Genomic DNA, 20,015 nt, shown 5'->3' on the forward strand with positions numbered 1-20,015 from the left:
GTGGCAGATTTACACAGCCAGAGTTCTAATGCTCACCTGCCCCCCTGCCCCGTGCCTCCAGAGAGGATGGATTTGTCCTGACGCACAAGGAGCAGGAAGCCATCGAATCTTGGGGGAAGGGAGAAGCGCGGGGGAGAAAGTGGCGCTTTGCAGAGCATGGAATAAATGAGGTGGTTATACGCCCCGCCTGCGGTGGCACCTCTCACTTTCCAGGTGGACACCCAGAGCTCATCAGAACAGTTAGAAATAGCTCTTCTGGACCCCACAGGCCCCCAGCACCCCCTCCCACTGGCATTTGTTTTTCTAAGTGTAAGTCTTCCCCCAACTCATTCTAGTAGGCGGTGTGATTGAAGCTCTGTGTTGGGGACGAGGCAACTGGCTTGCGACACCAGATGTGGAGCTCTGCAGGAAGGGAGGGGGCAGGAGCGAGGCAGGCTAGCACATGCGTGGGGTATTTATAGCAGAGTGAGTGTGGTTTGGTCTGGTTTGGTTTGGCAGACAATTACTAAACACAGTCGTGGAACAGGTTCTTAAGAAAGCGTTGGCCTTCCCTGTGTAGGAACACCCGCCTGCCCACCACAGCAAGGGAAAAGGGTCCCTGCACCTGCTGGGGCCAAAAGATTGTCACCGACGGGGCGGTGGGGGGGAGAGAGGCTCCCACATAACGGCCTGTCCAGGGCTCTAAACACCCCATTACATCGTCTCAAAGAATTGTCAAGAAAGAGCTTGAACATAATATAATTTGCAGAATAAGTTTATAATATGTCACACTTTTACAACCCAGACCTAATCACTGTCCACCCAACAACAGTCATTTATTTATGTATTGTATGGCTCTGTTCCTAGAGGGCAGGGACAATGGCTATGCAAATTAGTACCCCCCCAACCCAGCCCAGTGCACAAAGGGGACACCCACAAAACAAAACTGGCCACTGTGGAAATTACATGCAAAATTGTGCCTTGCTGGCCTTGAGTTGATACTAGGGAACGGGCCAAAATTGAGGCTTGGAGGTAGACCAGAGAGACTTGGGACATGTCCTGGAAGAGGAGGAGCAGTGAGGGCTCTGAGTCACTGAGGGGCAGGAACAGATGTCAGCCAAAGCAGCCAGACTCACCCGTGCCTGGCTCTTCCGTCCCCCTGAAGCTAGGAGCACAGTCATTTACCAGAACCTTTGCCATTCGTGGTGTGATACCCATAATCCACGGGTACTTGTGTGTGGTTGTTCTAGAATCCCTCAGACTCTGCTTCCCCATGGAGGCTAGAGGCCGAGTTTGGGAAATTTTTTTTTTACTTCCCCCTCCAAATGCACATAATTCCGTATAATAATCAGAGAAAATCTTTCCTTTTTCTAACTTACAAATGCTTATGGAGCTGAGGATGTGGACCACAAACAATAATGGATAATTTTGTACAATAAATGGCCCATTACGTTGTATTACCTTTACAGAATAGGAAATACTTGATTTTTTTCTTCCCTTCCATTCTCCCTAGAATAGGAAACACTTTAATATTTCTTAGCATGAATATACGTTGAGAAGAATGCATCTCTCTTTTTTAGGTAGTATTTTGTCTTTTTTTTTTTTTTTAACATTTTGACAGAGGTATAACCAATATGGAAAAACCTGCACATATCTAACTGTATACAAGTCGACGGGCTTGAGGTGAGATCCACAGTGTCGAACGAATGAGAGAGGTCAGCGAGGAAGGGGAAGGACTCACCTCTCACTGGGCTGACAGGGCCCCTCCGGGCCCAGAGCAGGGCTGTGGGCTCCCAGGCTGTGAAATGTTTCTATGACCTCTTGCAGCGAGGGGCACCACCAGCGCTTGTCTCCATCTGTCAGGCCAAGGGAGGGCAGAGGGTCAGGGAGGGCAGAGGGGGACAGGGGCACTACTCCCACGGGAGGGCTGGGTGTGACAGCCCCTGGCCCAAGGGGACCCGTTTCTGCCTTCTCTAGCACCTCAGGTATTTTCTGGAGGAATCGAGCAACCAGCGGTTTTGAGACATCCGCTGGAGCTTTGGGAACCCGGTCCTTCATTCTCGTCTTCAAGCTCTGGCCACCTTGAAGTGTGAGGGCCCAGGGGTGATGGCGCCCTGACTGGCTCCATCAGACAGCCGTCGGGGTGCTGAGCTGCCCAGAGCCGAGCCAGATGAAGAGACCTAAACCAGAGGCCTCAGAACTGCAAGACGTGGAAGACACAAGCCTCAGCAGCCCCGGGCCCTTGCTGAGGGCAGCCCTGAGCCTCCTGCTGACTCGGCACTGCCCTTGCAGCAACAGCTGGGCGGTCCCAGGTCCACCATATCCCAGCCCAGGGCACTCCCTGCAGCCTGGGACACGTCTCCACAGCCAGCTTGAGCTCAAAGTACCATTGTCTCTTGACTAGTTTTGACAAACCATGAACAGTAATCTGACCTCACCAACGATGAGGGAAAACCTTATGTACTCGGGGCTTTTCCTAAGGACATTTTTCACAACCAGGAAACCAGAAAAACAAAAACCAACGTGCAGGATCCTATTTCCCAAAGATGGCTGCAATCCAGTCTGCCTCCCACACACTCTTTGCATTGTGACCTCTCTGCACCCCTCCACGTCTCCACATGGTCCTTCCTCTACAGCATCTTATTGATTTACTGGCTTCTTGTCTCGGTCTCCCCATTAGAATGTAAATTCCATGAGGGCAGGGCCCGCTCTGCACACCCAGGGCCTGGAGGAATGGCTGGTGTGGGGGTGGGGGAAGCCCAATGAATGAATGATGGAGAGAATCCTAAACAAACCTGACTGAGTAGTACTGGAACAAGAGGGAAACTGAAGACCAGCCATAAGATAAGCTGGCAATGTCAGGAATGTGGACAGACATTGACTTTGACAGATGGGTCCGAATCAAGAACTCGAAACAGGGCTAGAAGCACACTAGCAGCACGTGCTCGACCCTTGCCGTTCTGCCAGTGAGAGTTCCCTCTGAAAGGTCCACCTCAGTGGATCCCCCCATGTGCTGGAACCATGCCAGATGCCCAAGATAAAAAGGTGGCTGGGGGGGGCGACCTTGACCTCAGGGAGCTCACAGTCTAGGAGGGAGGGTTCGGGAGTCAGGCAGATAAATACAGGAGAGTATATTCAAAAAGCAAAGCAGGTGAAAGGTGCAGAGCCTGCTCAGAGGAGGGGAAGTTCACGGCGGGGGAGGGGGGGCATGGCACAGGTAACGGGAAAGGTAGCACGCACCCAGCAAAGGGACAGAAGTGACCAAAGCAGAGAAGCATGAAAGAGCACGGAATGCCCAGTGACTCAAGGCAAGAAACAAAGAATCCTCAACTCTTTGAGAAGTTTTGGCAACAGTCTGGTATGGTTGCAGAGCCAGCCACCGGCGGAATGGCCAGCAGAGGGTCTCTGAATCCCGTCCAAGGACATCTCTTCTGCTGGCATCAGGTGTCTCTCTCTTTAGAAATGTATATGAGTCGGGGCTCACCCAACAAGTAATTAAGACTCTTGGAGGAGGAAAAACTTTGTTTTTTTTTTCCCCTCTCGGGCAATTTAACAAGTAAGAGTAATGATACCCTTTGCCTGCTTCACAAACGAGCAGGGAAGAATGAAGTCTGCAAAACACAATGAGATTCCACTCTCATTCCACTCAATGAGAGCAAGCTGTTTACCGAGGCCCTTGGGGGACTGCGCACGTAAGCACACGCATGTGTGGGCGGGCCGACGAACTTTCCAGGAGGGAGGATGCGTGTGCAAAGAGAATCGGCCTAGGGTGAGGCCCTGGAGGACCAGCTTGGCGGGGGGGGGGGGGGGGGGTGGACAGCCTGCCTGCAGTGTAGGACCCCAAAGGGTGCTGTGCGTGTCCACCCTCACATCACCCCCTCAGCCCATGCAGGCGCATCAGTTGCTTTAAAACCCCTTGGGAACAGCAGCTGCAGGTGCCGCTAGCTTCCAAACCTGGAGCCCAGCACTGTCCCCCTTCGCCAACCCGCCCTGTCATGACTCCACACCACAGCTTGACCAGACTGATGGGTCAGGAGAGGTTCCACAGCCAGGGGCCTGGGCTGCCTCAGGATAAATCGGGCCCAATCAACAGCGTGGGAAATTGGTTAAGTGACGACAGGTGCCCGAGAGCCCGTAATTAACACCACCTAGAACTAGGCCATGCTCTCAGCTTTTCCTGAGCACTGTGTCCCGAATGGGGGTTTTCCGGAGAGCTGACACAGAACAAAACCCAAGACGCAAGGCTGCCAGCTCCAACACCCTCACTCCGTTTCTCCACAGCCACACCGCACTCGTTGGAGGCGACCGATGGCCCCGGGTGCATCGGGACCCTGTGCCTTTCTAAACGCCAGTGCTAACAGCCCTGAGCTCCTGGGCTCTGTTTAGAGGCTGAGTCTGGAAGCGTCCCTCTGGGTGGTTCTCCTGGGATGGAACTGATGCTTTGGGGGAAGGCAGGGGAGGAAAGGCACTGGGCCTAAAATAAAAGTGGCTTTTCCATCTGTGCCTCAGAAGAAGCGTTACTTCACGTACCACCACCGCCTCCACGCTCCTGGCACCACTGTCAGGGAATGGGAAAACCGCACACGTCCCCAAACCTCCTCGGCTCGACGTGCCAGTCCCAGCGGCTCCCCTCCGCAGGCCTGTGTCATCCCTTCCCACCCACCAGGTCCCATCCTGGGCCTTAGCAGTTAGACGACAGGAGTCCGCAGGACTCTGGTCTCTTTCTCCCCCTCCAAGACCCCCAAGTCGAATTGCTAAAGAGTATTCTGGGGTGGCTGCCTTGGGAAGGCCAAACATCTGCCTGGGTCCTGATTCTTGATGCCATCTTAGAGACCCCACGATTCTCCAGGAGGGTGTTCCCAATCATCCTTAATGCGGGGGTGCTGGGTTCCTAAAGAAAAGTAAGCAACCACCCCATCAGACTGAGCCCAGATCCCAATTGGAGCGTGGGACTCAAGACATTTAGGAGAGGCTTACAATCTGCTGAACACAATCTAACCGAGTAAATACAAGGATCTAATTAGCTTTATTAAGCAATTCATCCATCAGGCAGCACCCCACCTAGCAGGCAAAGGGGAGCTCCAAGGAGTTGTACAAAATGGAAGGTTTTTATAGGAAGGAGGGTGGGGCAAGAAAGTTATTATCGAAAGAAAAGAAAGGATTGTTCTATGCAAGGTCACCTTTCCTTAGGGGGAAGGGCAGGGGGTCTTATTATACAGATAGATTACCTCATTGATGCCTATCAGAAAATTCCTGACAGACTTAACACTTCTGGAGGGAGGTTGAAACTGCAGTTAAGTATTAAGCCCTGGTTTAGTGACCTGGCCTAAGTGATGCCATTTTGGGCCTGTGGTTTTCTTTTCAACAAATCTTACATTTTTATTTTTTTTAAAGATTGTATTTATTTGACAGAGGGACAGCCAGAGAGGGAACACAAGCAGGGGGAGTGGGAGCAGGAGTCCCACGGAGCAGGGAGCCTGATGCAGGGCTCTGTCCCAGGACCCTGGGATCATGACCTGAGCCGAAGGCAGACGCCACCCAGGCGCCCCAAATCTTACCTTTTTTTTTTTTTTTTTTTAAAGATTTATTTATTTATTTGAGAGAGAGAACAAGAGTGAGTGCACATGCTGGGGGGGAGGGAAGGGCAGGGAGAGACTATCCAAGCAGACTCCCCCCTGAGTGCGGAGCCAGATGGGGTTCCATCCCATAAGCCATGAGATCAGGACTTGAGCCGAAACGAGAGTCAGACACTTAACCGACGGAGCCCCGCAGGCGCCCCGCTTACCATTCCTTATCCTCCCAATTGTGATTACTCAACTTCCCTCTGCACTTCTGTATTTAAATTTACACTTGTCTCAGTATCATTGGCTTTAGTCAATCAGCTTCAGCCTGTCATTTAAACTTTTCATTCGCTCAATAAACAGTAACTGAACACCAGGCATTGTTCTAAACGCTGGGGGCCCAGCAGTGAACAAAAGAGACAAAATCCTGGTCTCATGGAGCTGAAGGTTTAGCAGGGAAACTGACAAAACATGAAAAAAAAAAACAGTTTACACCGAATGAAGCCAGGTGGTATAAAAGGCCCAGAAGAAAGGTGGTTGGCCGGGGTGCTGCGGGGGGCAGCTAGACACAGAAGGAGGAGCCCTGGGTACACCCCGAGGCCAGGCTGCCATTCCTTGTCTTTTAGGCCCAGCCAGGAGCCAGGGTGCTAGAGGGGTGTGAGGCCCAGGGGTGAGAGGGTACGGGCAGAAAGAGGGAGGGGAGCCCACCTGAGACAGGGAAACTGAAAGGACCCCATGGGAAACTGCTTTTTGCTCCTCTCCCTGCTTGTGTTCTTGCTGGGAACTGCAGCCCCACCTTGCACACGCCTTAGAGTACAAATAACGTACGTCCTAACTGTAAAGGTCAAGGAGTGCGTGATTTCTTTGGAGTTTTCCGGCACAGTCAGTAACATCCAAGGAGGGACTGGGTGGGGTCCTCGGGTACCTATTCCAGACCCCTGACCTTAGACGTCTTGACACCAAGACCCCCTGGCTCCTGGGCATAAGTGACTTGTGGAGGATCCCTGGACCCTTGTCCTTGTTCTGACCAGTTAGGACATGCGCACCATCCTCAATGAAAAGCCCAGACCCCAAGCAAAGGAGAGACTCGCTCTCCTCTCCTTTCTGAGGCGCCCACCCCAACACCCTGTCTGCTATACTCTATCACTGATGCTCTTCAATAAACTCTGCTTTTACTGCCTCCTGGCTCACTTTGATTTCTATCCTGTGCGAAACCAACAACCCTCTTGGCTGGTCCTGTGGGATCCCCTCTGGGTCCTCAGGCCCGGCCTGCCCACACCACACCCACCCTGCAGACTGGGGCAAGGAAGCAACTTGGTCTCAGGGGTATGGAGTGATGTGACCGAAGGGATCCATGTATGTGGTAAAAACACAAAATTCCATCAAGTCCATATTTTAAAAACACGTACATCTCATTGCCCCAACTATAGTGTGAGCACGGGAAGGAGTGTGGAATTCTCCTAAGCCTGATGCTGCCTCTCACCACGGACAACTACATGCCCGGGACCTGGATAAGCTCTGACCCACTCGCTCTTCTTGCCTCTCATCCCCATGGGCTTCTTCTCCAGACCGCTCTACCCACATTCTTTCCAGGCTTCCTTTTGTTCCTTTTCTGCCATGCAACCCATCCCACTGACCCTTCATTTTCCCTTTCCTACCTGCTCACCCTGAGCTAAGGCCCTCCCTCCCTCTGGCTCCTCCACAGCCTCCTGCCTGCCTTGCTGTAATCCAGCCTATAACCCCCCACATCCTCACACACACACATGCTCCCCCATATGCACCCACCACACACACCGTCACACACACATACGCACCCCCATATGCACCTACCATATACACACCCTCACACACACACATGCACCCCCATATGCACCCACCACACACACTCTCACACACACACGCACCCCCATATCCACTCACCACACACACATACACACCTATACATGCACATCATATACTACAGACACACTGCCCATTCACACACACACACTTCTGCACCACACTTATACTACACCCACACTATGCACATACCACCCATCTGTACACACACCACACATACCACAGACGCAGAAACCATTCATCCAACACAAACACACCCACACACCACACACCTACACACTGCACATGACACACACAACACTCATCCATACGCACTCACATATCACACACACGCATCCCATCCATACTTACCACACACAGCACCCATCCACACCCCCCCCACATAGCCCCCCCACCCCCGACACAGAGTCCTTGTCAGCCCCTGGTCCTTTTATTCATGGGAGTGAGGATGTGTATAGGGTAGGTGATGCCGTCCCCAGGCCACCCACCTCTCCTCCCTCCTGCCCTCTGTAACTGACACCACTGCCTGGTCACCTAACACCATTGAGCATTCCTGGCCCCCAGTGTGTAGGACAGACTTGCATTGTGCCAAACCATTGAATCACCATAGCTCCTAGAACTAGGTTCTGCTGCAAATAACAAAAAGACCAAAAACAAAACAAAAAACCTACCTGGGCTTAGATAAGCTAGAATTTTATTTCTCTCTGATGAAAAAGTCTGGAAGCAGGTGGGCCACACTGGTGCAGGGACCTGACTGATCTGTAGGATCTTGGGTGCCCGTCTTCTGCTCTGCCCTTCTTGGCATGTGCCTCTCCTTCTCAAGATCACCTCATGGTTCAGGATGGCTGCCAGAGGCCCAGCTGTCATGTCTCGACTCCAGGCAACCATTTCCTCACTTTCCTACCTCAGGATGCACTATTGGATTATTTTTAATAAAGCAAGGCCCCCTCAGTATGACTCAGGAAGGTAGGAGCAAACCGCCCTCTCACATTTAAAAAGCAAGAATCTGAGACTGATTTAGACTCAACCAAGAGCTTCCCGGTAACGTCCCTGAATACAAGGCCCACCAGGATTTCTCTCACTTTGGATTTCTGAACCTGAGATTTCTGGAATATTCCTGATCTCTACCTAAAATGAAACAAAAGATACCAAATGCTAATAAGGATGTGGAGCAACAGGAACTCTCATTCATTGCTGGTGGGAACACGGAAGAGCCCTTTCGGAAGACCGTCTGGTGGTTTGTTACAAAACTAAACATACTTTTACCACACAATCCAGCAATTGTGTTCCTTGGTATTTACCCAGATGAACTGAAAATGTATGCCCACACAAAAAGCCGCACATGAATGTTTACAGCAGCTTTACTCGTAATTGTCAAAAACTGGAAGTAACAAAATGTCCTTCAGGAGGTGAATGGCTAAACAAACTGTGGTACATCTAGGCAATGGATTACTACTGAGTGGCAAAAAGAAATAAGCTATGAAGCCATGAAAAGGCATAGAGAAACCTCCAATACCTATTGCTAAGTGAAAGGAGCTAGTCTGAAAAGGCTACATACTGTTTGATTCCAGCTAGATGACATTCTGGAAAAGGCAAACTCTAGAGACCATAAAGAGATCAGGGGTTACCAGGGGTTTGGATGGAGAGGGGGAAGAATGAACAAGGGAGCACAGAGGATGTTCAGAGCAGCGAGACTATTTTGTATGATACAGCAATGATGGACACAAGTCATACGTTTACCAAAACCCACAGAACGTACAACACAAAGAGGGAACACTACTGCGGCTGCCTTCCATGGGTTCCTCCCCACACCCATCTCACCCCAATCATGGGTCCCTGTGTGCTGTTCTTGGAGTGAGGGCCATGGCTTTCATTAGCTCGGTGGTTTCCCAGTGTGGCTGCATCTTAGAATCACTTGGGACTTCTGTTTTAATTCTAGAGCCCAAGCCAGGCTAATTAAACTATAGTAGTGGGGGGATGGGGGGGACCGGTGACAGTAACTTGTGAAGCTGCTTCCCTAAGAGATTCCAGAATCTCTGTTTTAGATTTATTTACTTATTGGAGAGAGAGAGAGAGAGCATGGGGAGGGGCAGAGGGGCAAGCAGGCTGTCCGCTGAGCATAGAGGCCAGTGTGCCTAGGGCTCGATCTCAGGACCCTGAGATCATGACCTAAGATGAAATCAAGAGTTAGACACTTAACCGACTGAGCCACCCAGGTGCTCCAGAGTGAACCCTAATTTAAACAATAGCTTTTAGTTAATGATGATGTATCAGTAGTGCTTCACCAATCCTAACAAATACACCATACAAATGGAAAATGTCAGTAGAAGAAACTAGTGTGTGTTGTGGGGGCGGGAGGGGGGTGGCAGGGGAGTAATAGGGGAACTGCTTTCTGATCAAATATCCTGTAAGCCTAAAACTGTTCTAAAACAACAACAACAACTGGGGCACCTGGGTGGTGCAGTAGGTTGAGCATCTGACTCATGGTTTCAGCTCAGGTCTGATCTCTGGGCTGTGGGATCGAACCCCATGTTGGGCTCTGTGTTCGGCATGGAGTCTACTTGGGATTCTCCCTCTCCCTCTACCCCTCCAGCTCGTGTTCTCTCTTTTTCTCTTAAATAAATAAATCTTTAAACAACAACAACAAAAACAAAGAACTCTGAAGAAAAGGAAACAGACGAAAAGGTCTCCCTCCCCACACAGCAGTGTGGGCAGCACAACCCAGCAGTCTAAGGGATTTGGTGTTTGCTGCATTCTGGATCAAGGACCCAGCTGAGAACCAAATGCAGTGGTTCTCAGACTTGTCTGCACATTCTGGAATCTCTTAGGGAGCAGCTTCACAAGTTACTGTCACCGGTCCCCCCCACCCCCCCACTACTATGGTTTAATTAGCCTAGCTTGGGCTCTAGAATTAAAAAAGAAATCCCAAGAGATTCTAAGATGCAGCCACATTGGGAAACCACTGAGCTAATGAAAGCCACGGCCCTCGCCCCAAGAACAGCACACAGGGACCCATGATTGGGGTGGGATGGGTGTGGGGAGGAACCCATGGAAGGCAGCCCCAGCTCCTCGTGCACCCAGCAGCTCTCAGCCTTGCTCCTGAGGTGCAGGAGCCCAGAGGCCCTCAGCCCCACTGTTTACTAGAATCATCTGGGGAGGTTTTATTTTATTTTATTTTATTTAAAGATTTTATTTATTTATTACAGAGCGAGCGAGAGAGAAACAGCATGAGAGGGGAGAGAGTCAGAGGGAGAAGCAGGCTCCCCACTGAGCTGGGAGCCCGATGTGGGACTCGATCCCAGGACTCCGGGATCATGACCTGAGCCGAAGGCAGTCACTTAACCAACTGAGCCACCCAGGCGCCCATCTGGGGAGGTTTTAAAATGCCCCTCTCAGGGCTGTACTCCAGGCCAGTCTCTGAGAGCAGGACCCCAGCCTTGGTCCTGTTTAAAGTTCAGACACAACTGAAAACTGGCGGCTAGAGGCTGAGCTCTAGGGGAGCCACGGAGATTTCTGATCAGGGTCTGAACGACAAACGTGAAGAAATGCTCGCCCTATGACTGCACGAGGTTTATGCACTTGGCCAAAGTCCTCATAACCTGGCACTTTCTCAGCCTGGCTGCACATTAGGATCACCTGGGAGCTTTACCAGTCCGTGCCAGGCGCTGTGGCAGAGGTGGCGGAGCTGACCCACCTGGGCTCAGCAGCAGCCACGGAGCAGCGCTGCACAACCCGGCAGGGACACGAGGGCAAAGCCCGCTGGGCTGGGGTATCACACACACGCCTGTCCCCCCAGGGCCAGCGGATCCCACCTTCTGACCTCGGACGGCCGCACAGCACGTCTGGAGTCTGGCCCGTGCACGCAGCTCCCCAGTTGACACAATGCACAGGATCAGAGGGGCTGGTGGGAAAAGACGCCCATGTGTTGCAAAGCACACATTCCCCGACACTCAGCGGCACACTGAACAAATACCACCTGAGTCCTACTGTGTACCGGCTCCTGCAGCCGCCAGGAGCTCAAGAGGGAGACAAAATGAAGACAAGCGAAGCCACAGTCCCTGCACTTTGGAGCACAGAGAGCGAGACAGAGAAGATAAAGTGAGCTGGAACCGGGGGTCCAGCCCCCCACCTCGGAGACTGTGGGTCATACAAATCGTGTGAAGCTTGGGCTTTCCAGCCCCCTGATTATCTGCGAAAAGGGAAAATCACAGTATCTACTTGGAGGATTTTGTTGTGGTGATTAAATGAGATAGGCCAGGCCCTGCGCTCAGGGTCTGGCACCAGCTCTCTAGAAATGTGAGCTATTATTTTCAAGGAAATGACTTTTATTATCACAACAGACAATAATATGCTTTTAAAATGAAGATCAATTCTGAAGTTGAATTACTGTTATTGTCGCGTTCCAACTGGAGACTTTGAAGGGCCGGGGCCCAGCAAATGACAGCTCTGAGGGGGCTGGGGTGCTGGGCTCTCCAGGGTGGTCCTCATGGGGTTTGCCTGCTCCTTTGGGTCTGCACCGTGTTCTCACAGTACCAGTGTGAGGATTAAGAGTGCAGCTGGATCCCAGCTTCCCTCCTTGGCCCGGGCAGAGAGGCACCTGCCCTGTGAAGTCGGGAGTGAAGGTTACCCCCACATGAAAAGAGGGCTGGGCTCTGGGCCCTGCACAGAAGTGCTCCTTGTATGTGGATCGCCGCCGGTACCACGGACATGGGGTCCCAGGCTGCGTGGAGCCCCAGGGGCAGCTGTTCTCAGGCAGGGCCTCTACCCCGGGAGGCTGCAGGAGGCTCTGGATGGGTTGCTCCGACCAGCCCCGCGGGAGACTCTCCCGAGCACCATGAAAGGGCCGGTCAGGGGAAGTGAGGACAACTAATAAGACAGTGAAGGGCAGAAAGTGTCAACTGAACAGATAGACTGAGGGATTTTTGGCTGCTTAAAAGCCATCTGAGAAAAGAAAAAGAACACCTAAAACCAATCATCTGAGACTAGAGTGAGACAGGAATGGCCAAAACAGAACTAGAGGAATTAAGAAGAGGGAGCAGAGTATTTGTGCTGCTTAGCTCCTGTGGTTTTATCTAACGATCTCTGAGTCATAAAGAAATATGTTTTTGCTTTGATAATAGCTATTGTATTTTGAGTGTCCACTCTACACCTGGTGCTTCACCGATGTTATTACTGCCAACTCTGAAAACGATCCTGAGTGTTCAGTGCTGGCCACTCGGAGGACTCTGACAGTCGGACTGCCAAGCTCCATCTGTGTCCTGATGCTGCTCCATGCTGCTGTAGGGTTCTTCCCAAGGGAGCGACTGTCAGACATCCTGTCTCCACTCCATCCACCCCATCCTATGCTCTGTCACCCGTCATGCATCCCCATGTTCCCACAGTATGTCAAAATTCCTAGGAAGGCATCAGCCTGCAGCTCCAATCAAAGAACGCTTCTGCTGCTCCCTAAAACTTTCCTGATGGCGCATATCCATCATTAAAATTTTTTAAATTTATACCTCTAACAAATATACATTTATAAGCTCTACAAATGTACTTTGATGTTAATAGGCCATGTATGTGTTAAAAGGTGAATTTAAAAAAGATGAGCTTTGGAGCACCCGGCTGGCTCAATCGGTGGAGCATGCAACTCTTGATCGCATGGTTGTGAGTTCGAGCCCCATGTTGGGTGTGGAGATTACTTAAAAATAAAGTCTTAAAAAAAAAAAAGAAGAAGAAGATGAGCTACTTTTGACACACAAATAAAAAAAAGACGAGCTACTATGATTTAAGTTTCCACCTTAAAATACTGGGAGAAAATAGAGCAGATCAAACTCCAAACAAGAATTTGAAAGGAAACAAAGGTAAGAGCAGAAATCAGTAAAACAGAAAACAGAAAAGCTCTAAGGAAAATCAACGAAACCAAAAGCTTGTTCTTTGGGATCAATAAAGCTGATAAACCTGAAACCCAACTGATCTGACTGAAGAAGAAAGAAACACAAATTACCAGTATCAGAATGAGAGGTCATCATCACTGATCCAACAGACATTAAAAAGATAATAAGGGAATATTATGAACAAACCTATGCTGATAAATTTGACAATTTAGGTGAAATGGACACAAACTAACAGAGCTCACTCAAGAAGAAACAGGTAATATATATAGCCATATATCTATTTTTAACAATTGGATTTGTAATTAAAAATCTTCCCATAAAGAAAACTCGAGGCCCAGATGGCTCAACTGGCTAATTTTACCAAACACTTAAGGAAGAAATAATACCAGTTCTATACAAACTCTCCCAGAATACTGAGGAAGAGGAAATACCTCCTAACACATTCTATGAAGCCAGTATTACTCTGATACCAAAACCAGAAAAAGAAAACTACAGACTAATATCCTTCATGAACATAAATGTTGAGTTCTCAACAAAAAGTTACCAGATTGAATCCAAAAATACATACAAAATTAATACATCATGACCAAGTAGGATTTATTCCAGAATGCAAGGATGAATAAACAAACATTCAAAAATCAGTCAATGTAATTCACCATATTAAGGGACTGAAGAAGAAAAACCACATAATCATCTCAAAATCTAACATCCACTCCTGATAAAAATTCTCAACAAAGTAGGGGTTTATCAAGGTTATAGCATAAGAGATCAATATGCAAAAATCACTTACACATCAGTACACTATCAACAAACAATTTGAAAATGAAATTAAGAAAACAATTCATTTTTTAAAGATTTTATTTATTTATTTGTCAGAGAGAGAGAGGGCGCATGCACAAGCAGGAGGGTAGCGGCAGGCAGAGGGAAAAGCAGGCTCCCTGCTGAGTGAGGAGCCTGATGCAGGACCCTGGAATCATGACCTGAGCTGAAGGCAGACACTTAACCAACTCACCCACCCAGGCAACCCTTCACAAGTATTTCTTAAATATGACACTAAAAGCACCAACTATAAAATATCAATAGGGGCACCTGGCTGGCTCAGTCGGAAGAGCATGCAACTTTTGATCTTAAGGGGGCACAAGTTTGAGCCCCACATCGGGTGCAGAGATTACTAAAGAAAAAATAAACACTTAAAAAAAGAACTTAAACATTTATCATATGACCTAGCCTATCCATTATTTACCTCAAGGGGAAAGAAAGCAGATGTATACACAAAGACCTGCATAAGAATGTTTATAGGAGGGGCGCCTGGGTGGCTCAGTCGTTAAGTGTCTGCCTTCGGCTCAGGTCATGATCCCAGGGTCCTGGCATCGAGCCCCGCATTGGGCTCCCTGCTCCGCGGGAAGCCTGCTTCTCCCTCTCCCACTCCCCCTGCTTGTGTTCCCTCTCTCGCTGTGTCTCTCTCTGTCAGATAAATAACTAAAATCTTAAAAAAAAAAAAGAATGTTTATGGCAGATTTTAATAGCTCCCAAACTGAAAGCAAAACCAAACCCAAAATGTCATTAGTAGGGATAGGATATCCATACAATGAAATAGTACTCAGCTATGAAAAGGAATAAAGTACTGAGACACACAACAAGATCGATGGATTTCAAAATAATTATCCTGAGTTAAAGAAGCCAGACACCCCCCCCAAAAAGAGTACCTGCTGTGTGATTCCATTTATATAAAATTCTAGAGAATGCAAACTGATCTGTAGTGAAAGAAAGTAGATTAGCGGTTTTCTACAGACAAAAGGGGAAGGAGAGAAATTAATTACAAAGAAGCACAAGAACACTATGAGGGCAATGGACATCATTATTTGGATGATGATGACAGTTTTATGGATATATACATATGTCAAGTGTATAAATTGCATGCTTTAAATGTGTACAGGTTAATGTATGTCAATTACACACCTCAATAAAACTTAAAAAAAAAAAAGATGGGCTAAAATGTAAATATAGGTATTAATGTTTTCTTTTTGCACCTGATGGCATATCCCACCTCAAGGGTCCTCCACACTGGAGACCCCGGTCTAGAAAATCTTGTCTGACTTGTGTTATGTGGGCTGCGGCCTCTTCTGATATCCAGGGGAGAGAGCTGGTAAAGCCCAAGATTAACTCTCTGCTGGAGGTAACTTCAGATGAATACCAAAGTGTCAGAAGAAATACGGTGTAAATCCATAAATACAAAAACATGGATTATGTGGACTGTGGATTGTATATGTATTACATGGCTTTTGCTCCTGGAAATCATCACAAGAAATAATGACTCTTAATAATGACTATCTGGGGAGTGGGTAGGCAGGGAGGCTTTCACTTTTCATCTTGCACCTGTCTCTAATATTTGAATTTTCTGCACTTGATACATAGAATACTTTAAGATTAACAACAGGGGTTACCTAGCTAGTGAGGTTATTGGTCTTTGTTTTGTTTTATTCTTTTTATAAGCAGCAATCTTATAAATATTATCTGAGAGGGAATAAGGAAGGAGGGTAGAGAAGGAGGGAGACAGAATACAAGCAAGAAAAGAAAAGTGACCTACAAAACAGGAGCCTGTCCCAGAGAGCCCCAAAGCCCCAATGACTGTAATACTGGAGCCCCAGGGACAAAGGGAAAAAGCATGGTGACCATGTGAGGAAGAACAAAGTGTCCAAAGACACTGCTCGTGAAAATGAAACTAATTCGTTCTGAGAACTATATTTCCCACTCACTTAAAAAATGTCCAAAGAATGGGGGCACCTGGGTGGCTCATTCGTTAAGCGTCTGCCTTCAGCTCAGGCCATGATCCCAGGGTCCTGGGACCGAGCCCCGCATTGGGGTCCCTGCTCCGCGGGAGGCCTGCTTCTCCCTCTCCCACTCCCCCTGCTTGTGTTCCCTCTCTCACTGTCTCTCTCTGTCAAATAAATGAAATCTTAAAAAAAAAAATATCCAAAGAATGTACTGGCCAGGGTCATTTTATTTTGTTATATTCTTCCCCTCCTACACAAATATTATAGAAGCTGGTAGGGAATGGAAGGGGTAGATAAGAATGAACAACATTGTCTTGGAAGCTAACAGGACAGAACCTACGCGTGTTTTCCTCCTTCTCTCAAGTGTTTCGATCTCATTGATGGAGCTCCTTTTTTCCAGGCACTGCTGCCTACTCAGTGTGCTTGGCAGACTTACTGGCCAGTCCTACATTGGCACGGCCAAAGCATGTTTGTTAAAGAAACATGAAGTCATTTCTTTTAAGCAATTAGTTGCACAAGAACATGTTTGCTTTCAAAACCAAATTCTGCCATTAAAAAAATGATTAGAGCTAATAAACGAGTTCAGCAAGGTTGAAGAATATAAGGTCTGTATACAAAAATCTGTTCTCTTTCTATACATCAGCAAGGAACAATATGAAAAGAAAATGAAGAAAATAATTCCATTTATAATAGCATCAAAAATAAGGGGTGCCTGGGTGGCTCAGTTGGTTAAGCATCTGCCTTCGGCTTAGGTCATAATCCCAGGGTTCTGGGATCGAGCCCCACATGGGGCTTTCTGCTCAGCAGGGAGTCTGTTTCTCCATCTCCCTCTGCTCCTCCCCCCACTGCTTGTGCTCTCTCTCTCTCTCAAATAAATAATCTTTTAAAAAAATAAAATACTTAGGAATAAATTTAACAAATATAAGACTTACACACTGAGAACCACAAAACAGTATTGGAAGAAATGAAAGATCTAAGTAAATGGAAAGATATCCCATATTCATGGATTGGAAGACTCAATATTATTAAGATGGCCGTAGTACTCAAAGTTATCTACAGATTCAACACAATCACTATCAAAACCCCAGCTGTCATTTTTGCAGAGGTTGATAAACCATCCTAAAATTGATATGGAAATACAAGAGACCCAGAATAGCCAAAATAATTCTGAAAGAGCAAAGCTGGAAGACTCACACTCCCAATTTTAATACTGCAAACTGCAGTGATCAAGAATTTGGGTACTGGGCACCTGGGTGTCTCTGGGTTAAGTGCCCCACTTGATTTTGGCTCAGGTCATGATCTCAGGGTAGTGAGACTGAGCTCCACGCTGGGCTCCATACTGAGTGCATAGCCTGCTTAAGATTCTCTCTCTCTCTCTGGAGAGGGGGATGGGGTAATTGGGTGATGGGCATTAAGGAGGGCATGTGATGTGATGAGCACTGGCTGTTATACACAACTAATGAATCACTGAACACTACAACAAAAACTAATGATGTACTATATGTTGGCTAATTGAATTTAAATTAGAAAAAAAGAAAGTTGCATTCTAAATAGAAAAAAAAAGATTCTCTCTCTCCCTCTGCCCCTCCCACCCCAGCTCATGCTCACTCTCTCAAAAAAAAAAAAAAAAAAAAACTGGGGGTACTGGCATAAAGATATATAAATCAATGGAATAAGGGCTCCTGGGTGGCTCAGTCAGTTGAGCGTCTGCCTTCGGCTCCGGTCACGATCTCAGGCTCCTGGGATCGAGCCCCACATAGGGCTTTCTGCTCAGTGGGGAGTCTGCTTCTCTCTCTCCCTCTGTGTTCAGGCTCTCTTGCTCTCTCAGATAAATAAATAAAATCTTTTTTTAAAAAAATCAATGGAATAGAAATGAGAATCCAGAAATAAACTCATACATCTATGGTCAATTGATTTTCAACAAGAATGCCAACTCAATGGAGAAAGAAGAGTCTTTTCAACAAACAGTGCTTTTCAGCAAGTGGATATCCACATGCAAAAGAATAAAGCTGGACCCTTGTCTCACACCACATAAAAAAACCAACTCAAAATGGACCAAAGAGCTAAATGCAAGAGCTAAAACTATAAAACTTTAATAAGGAAACATAACAGAAAAATATTCATGACCTTGGACTAGGAAATGGTGCTTTGTTTGACACCAAAAGCACAGGCAATGGTAAAAAATAGATAAATTAGGCTTTATCAAAATTTAAAACTTGTGCATCAGGGGCACCCAGTGTGGAACCTACTTAAAAGCAAAAAAAAAAAACTAAACTAAACTGAAAAAAAAAAAAAAAAAACCGTGTGCATCAAAGTCTACCATCAAGACAGTGAGAAGATAAACCACAGAATGGGAGAAGATATCTGCAAATCATATATCTGGTAAGGGTCTAGTATCTAGAGTCTATGAAGAACTCCTGCAACTCAACAAAAAAAGAACCTAACAACCCAATCAAAAAATGGGCAAAGCACTTGAATAGATGTTTCCCCAGAGAAGATATACAAATGGCCACTAAGTACATGAAATGCTGAACATCCTTAGTCATTAGAGAGATGTAAATCCAAACCACAAGATAGCACTTAACACCCACTAGCTTGGCTATTAAAAGATGGACAATAACAAATGTTGGCAAGGGTGTAAAGAAACTGGAAGCCTCATACACAGTTGGTAGGAATGTAAAAGGATGCAGCCACTTCAGAAAATAGTTTGGCAGTCCTTCAAAAAACCAACCATATAGTCACCATATGATCCAGCAATTTCACTCTTAAGTGTACACCCAAGAGAACTGAAACTTATGTCCCCATAAACACTTGTGTACAAATGTTTATAGTAGCATTATTTGCAATAGCCAAAATGTGGGAACAACCCAAGTGTCCTTCAACAGATGAATGGATAAAATATGGTATATCTATATAATGGAATATTATTCAGCCATAAAAAAGAATGGAGTACTAATACATGCTACAGGGTGCATGAACTTTGCAAACATGATGCTAAGTGAAAGAAGCCAGACACAAAAGGTTGCATATTGGGGCGGGTGGGTGGCTCAGTTGGTTGGGCGCCTGCCTTCGGCTTAGGTCGTGATCCCAGGGTGCTGGGATCGAGCCCCATGTCAGGGCTCCCTGCTCAGAAGGGAGTCTGTTTCTCCCTCTACCTCTGCCCCTCTACGCTACCCCCCACCGCTTGTTCTCTTTTGCTCGCTTGCTCTCTCTCTCATTTGAGAGAGAGTGAGCACAAGCAGGGGGAGCAGGACGAGAAGCAAGCTCCCCTCTGAGCAGGGAGCCCGAAGCGGGCCTTGATCCCAGGACCCTGGGATCACGACCTGAGCCGAAGGCAGACGCTTAACAACTGAGCCATCCAGGAGTCCTCAAATGAATAAAATCTTTAAAAAAAACCCAAAGGGTTGCATATTGTATAATTCCAGTTATATGAAATGTCCAGAATAAGCAAGTTCACGGAGACAGAATGTAGATTGGGGTTTGCAGGTGCTGGGAGGAGGGGTGTGGGAAATGACCACTGATGGGTATGAGTTTTTTTTTCTAGGGTGATGAAAATGTTCTGGAATTATTAGACAGTGATTTTAGTTGAGCAACTCTATTAATCATATTGAATCATACACTTTAGGAGGGTGAACTACATGGTGTGTGAATTACATCTAAACAACTCCAATTCTGTATCAGTCTTAATAAATATTAATAAAGCTTCACTGTGTCTACAATGGCCCCCACTGTCCTCTAAGCTCTGGCCCCAAACATCCCCTACTCTGCCCCCTTTAAGGAAGTCCTACTCTCCCCTCCTCCTCGTCTTTGTTCCCACTGCTTCCTGCTTCCCTTGCATCTCTCCACACCTGAATCCTACCCCCAGGGCTGCAAACCAGTGGAGCTGTATTCCATCTACAGTCGAACAGAGCCTGCAGATGGGTTCACAGTGGGGGCTTGGGGGTTTGGTCTTTTAACTGAATCAGTCACCAAGAGGAGATTTCACA

General features: G+C 47.5%; 1 protein-coding gene across 7 annotated transcripts in view; it reads right to left on the bottom strand.

The window, feature by feature from the left end:
- Positions 1 to 20,015, bottom strand: part of FAM178B (family with sequence similarity 178 member B) — a 105,392-nt gene that overhangs the window by 42,578 nt on the left and 42,799 nt on the right. For all 7 annotated transcript variants that reach the window (XM_025868763.2, XM_073897809.1, XM_025868762.2 and 4 more), the window contains one exon: positions 1,721 to 1,835. In XM_025868763.2, the coding sequence (XP_025724548.1) occupies positions 1,721 to 1,835 (115 nt within the window). The remainder of the gene's footprint in view (positions 1 to 1,720; positions 1,836 to 20,015) is intronic.

The sequence above is a fragment of the Callorhinus ursinus genome, unplaced genomic scaffold (genome assembly GCF_003265705.2).
Source record: "Callorhinus ursinus isolate GAN/ISIS: 27379988/994484 unplaced genomic scaffold, GSC_fseal_2.0 scaffold10, whole genome shotgun sequence".
Taxonomy (NCBI): domain Eukaryota; kingdom Metazoa; phylum Chordata; class Mammalia; order Carnivora; family Otariidae; genus Callorhinus; species Callorhinus ursinus.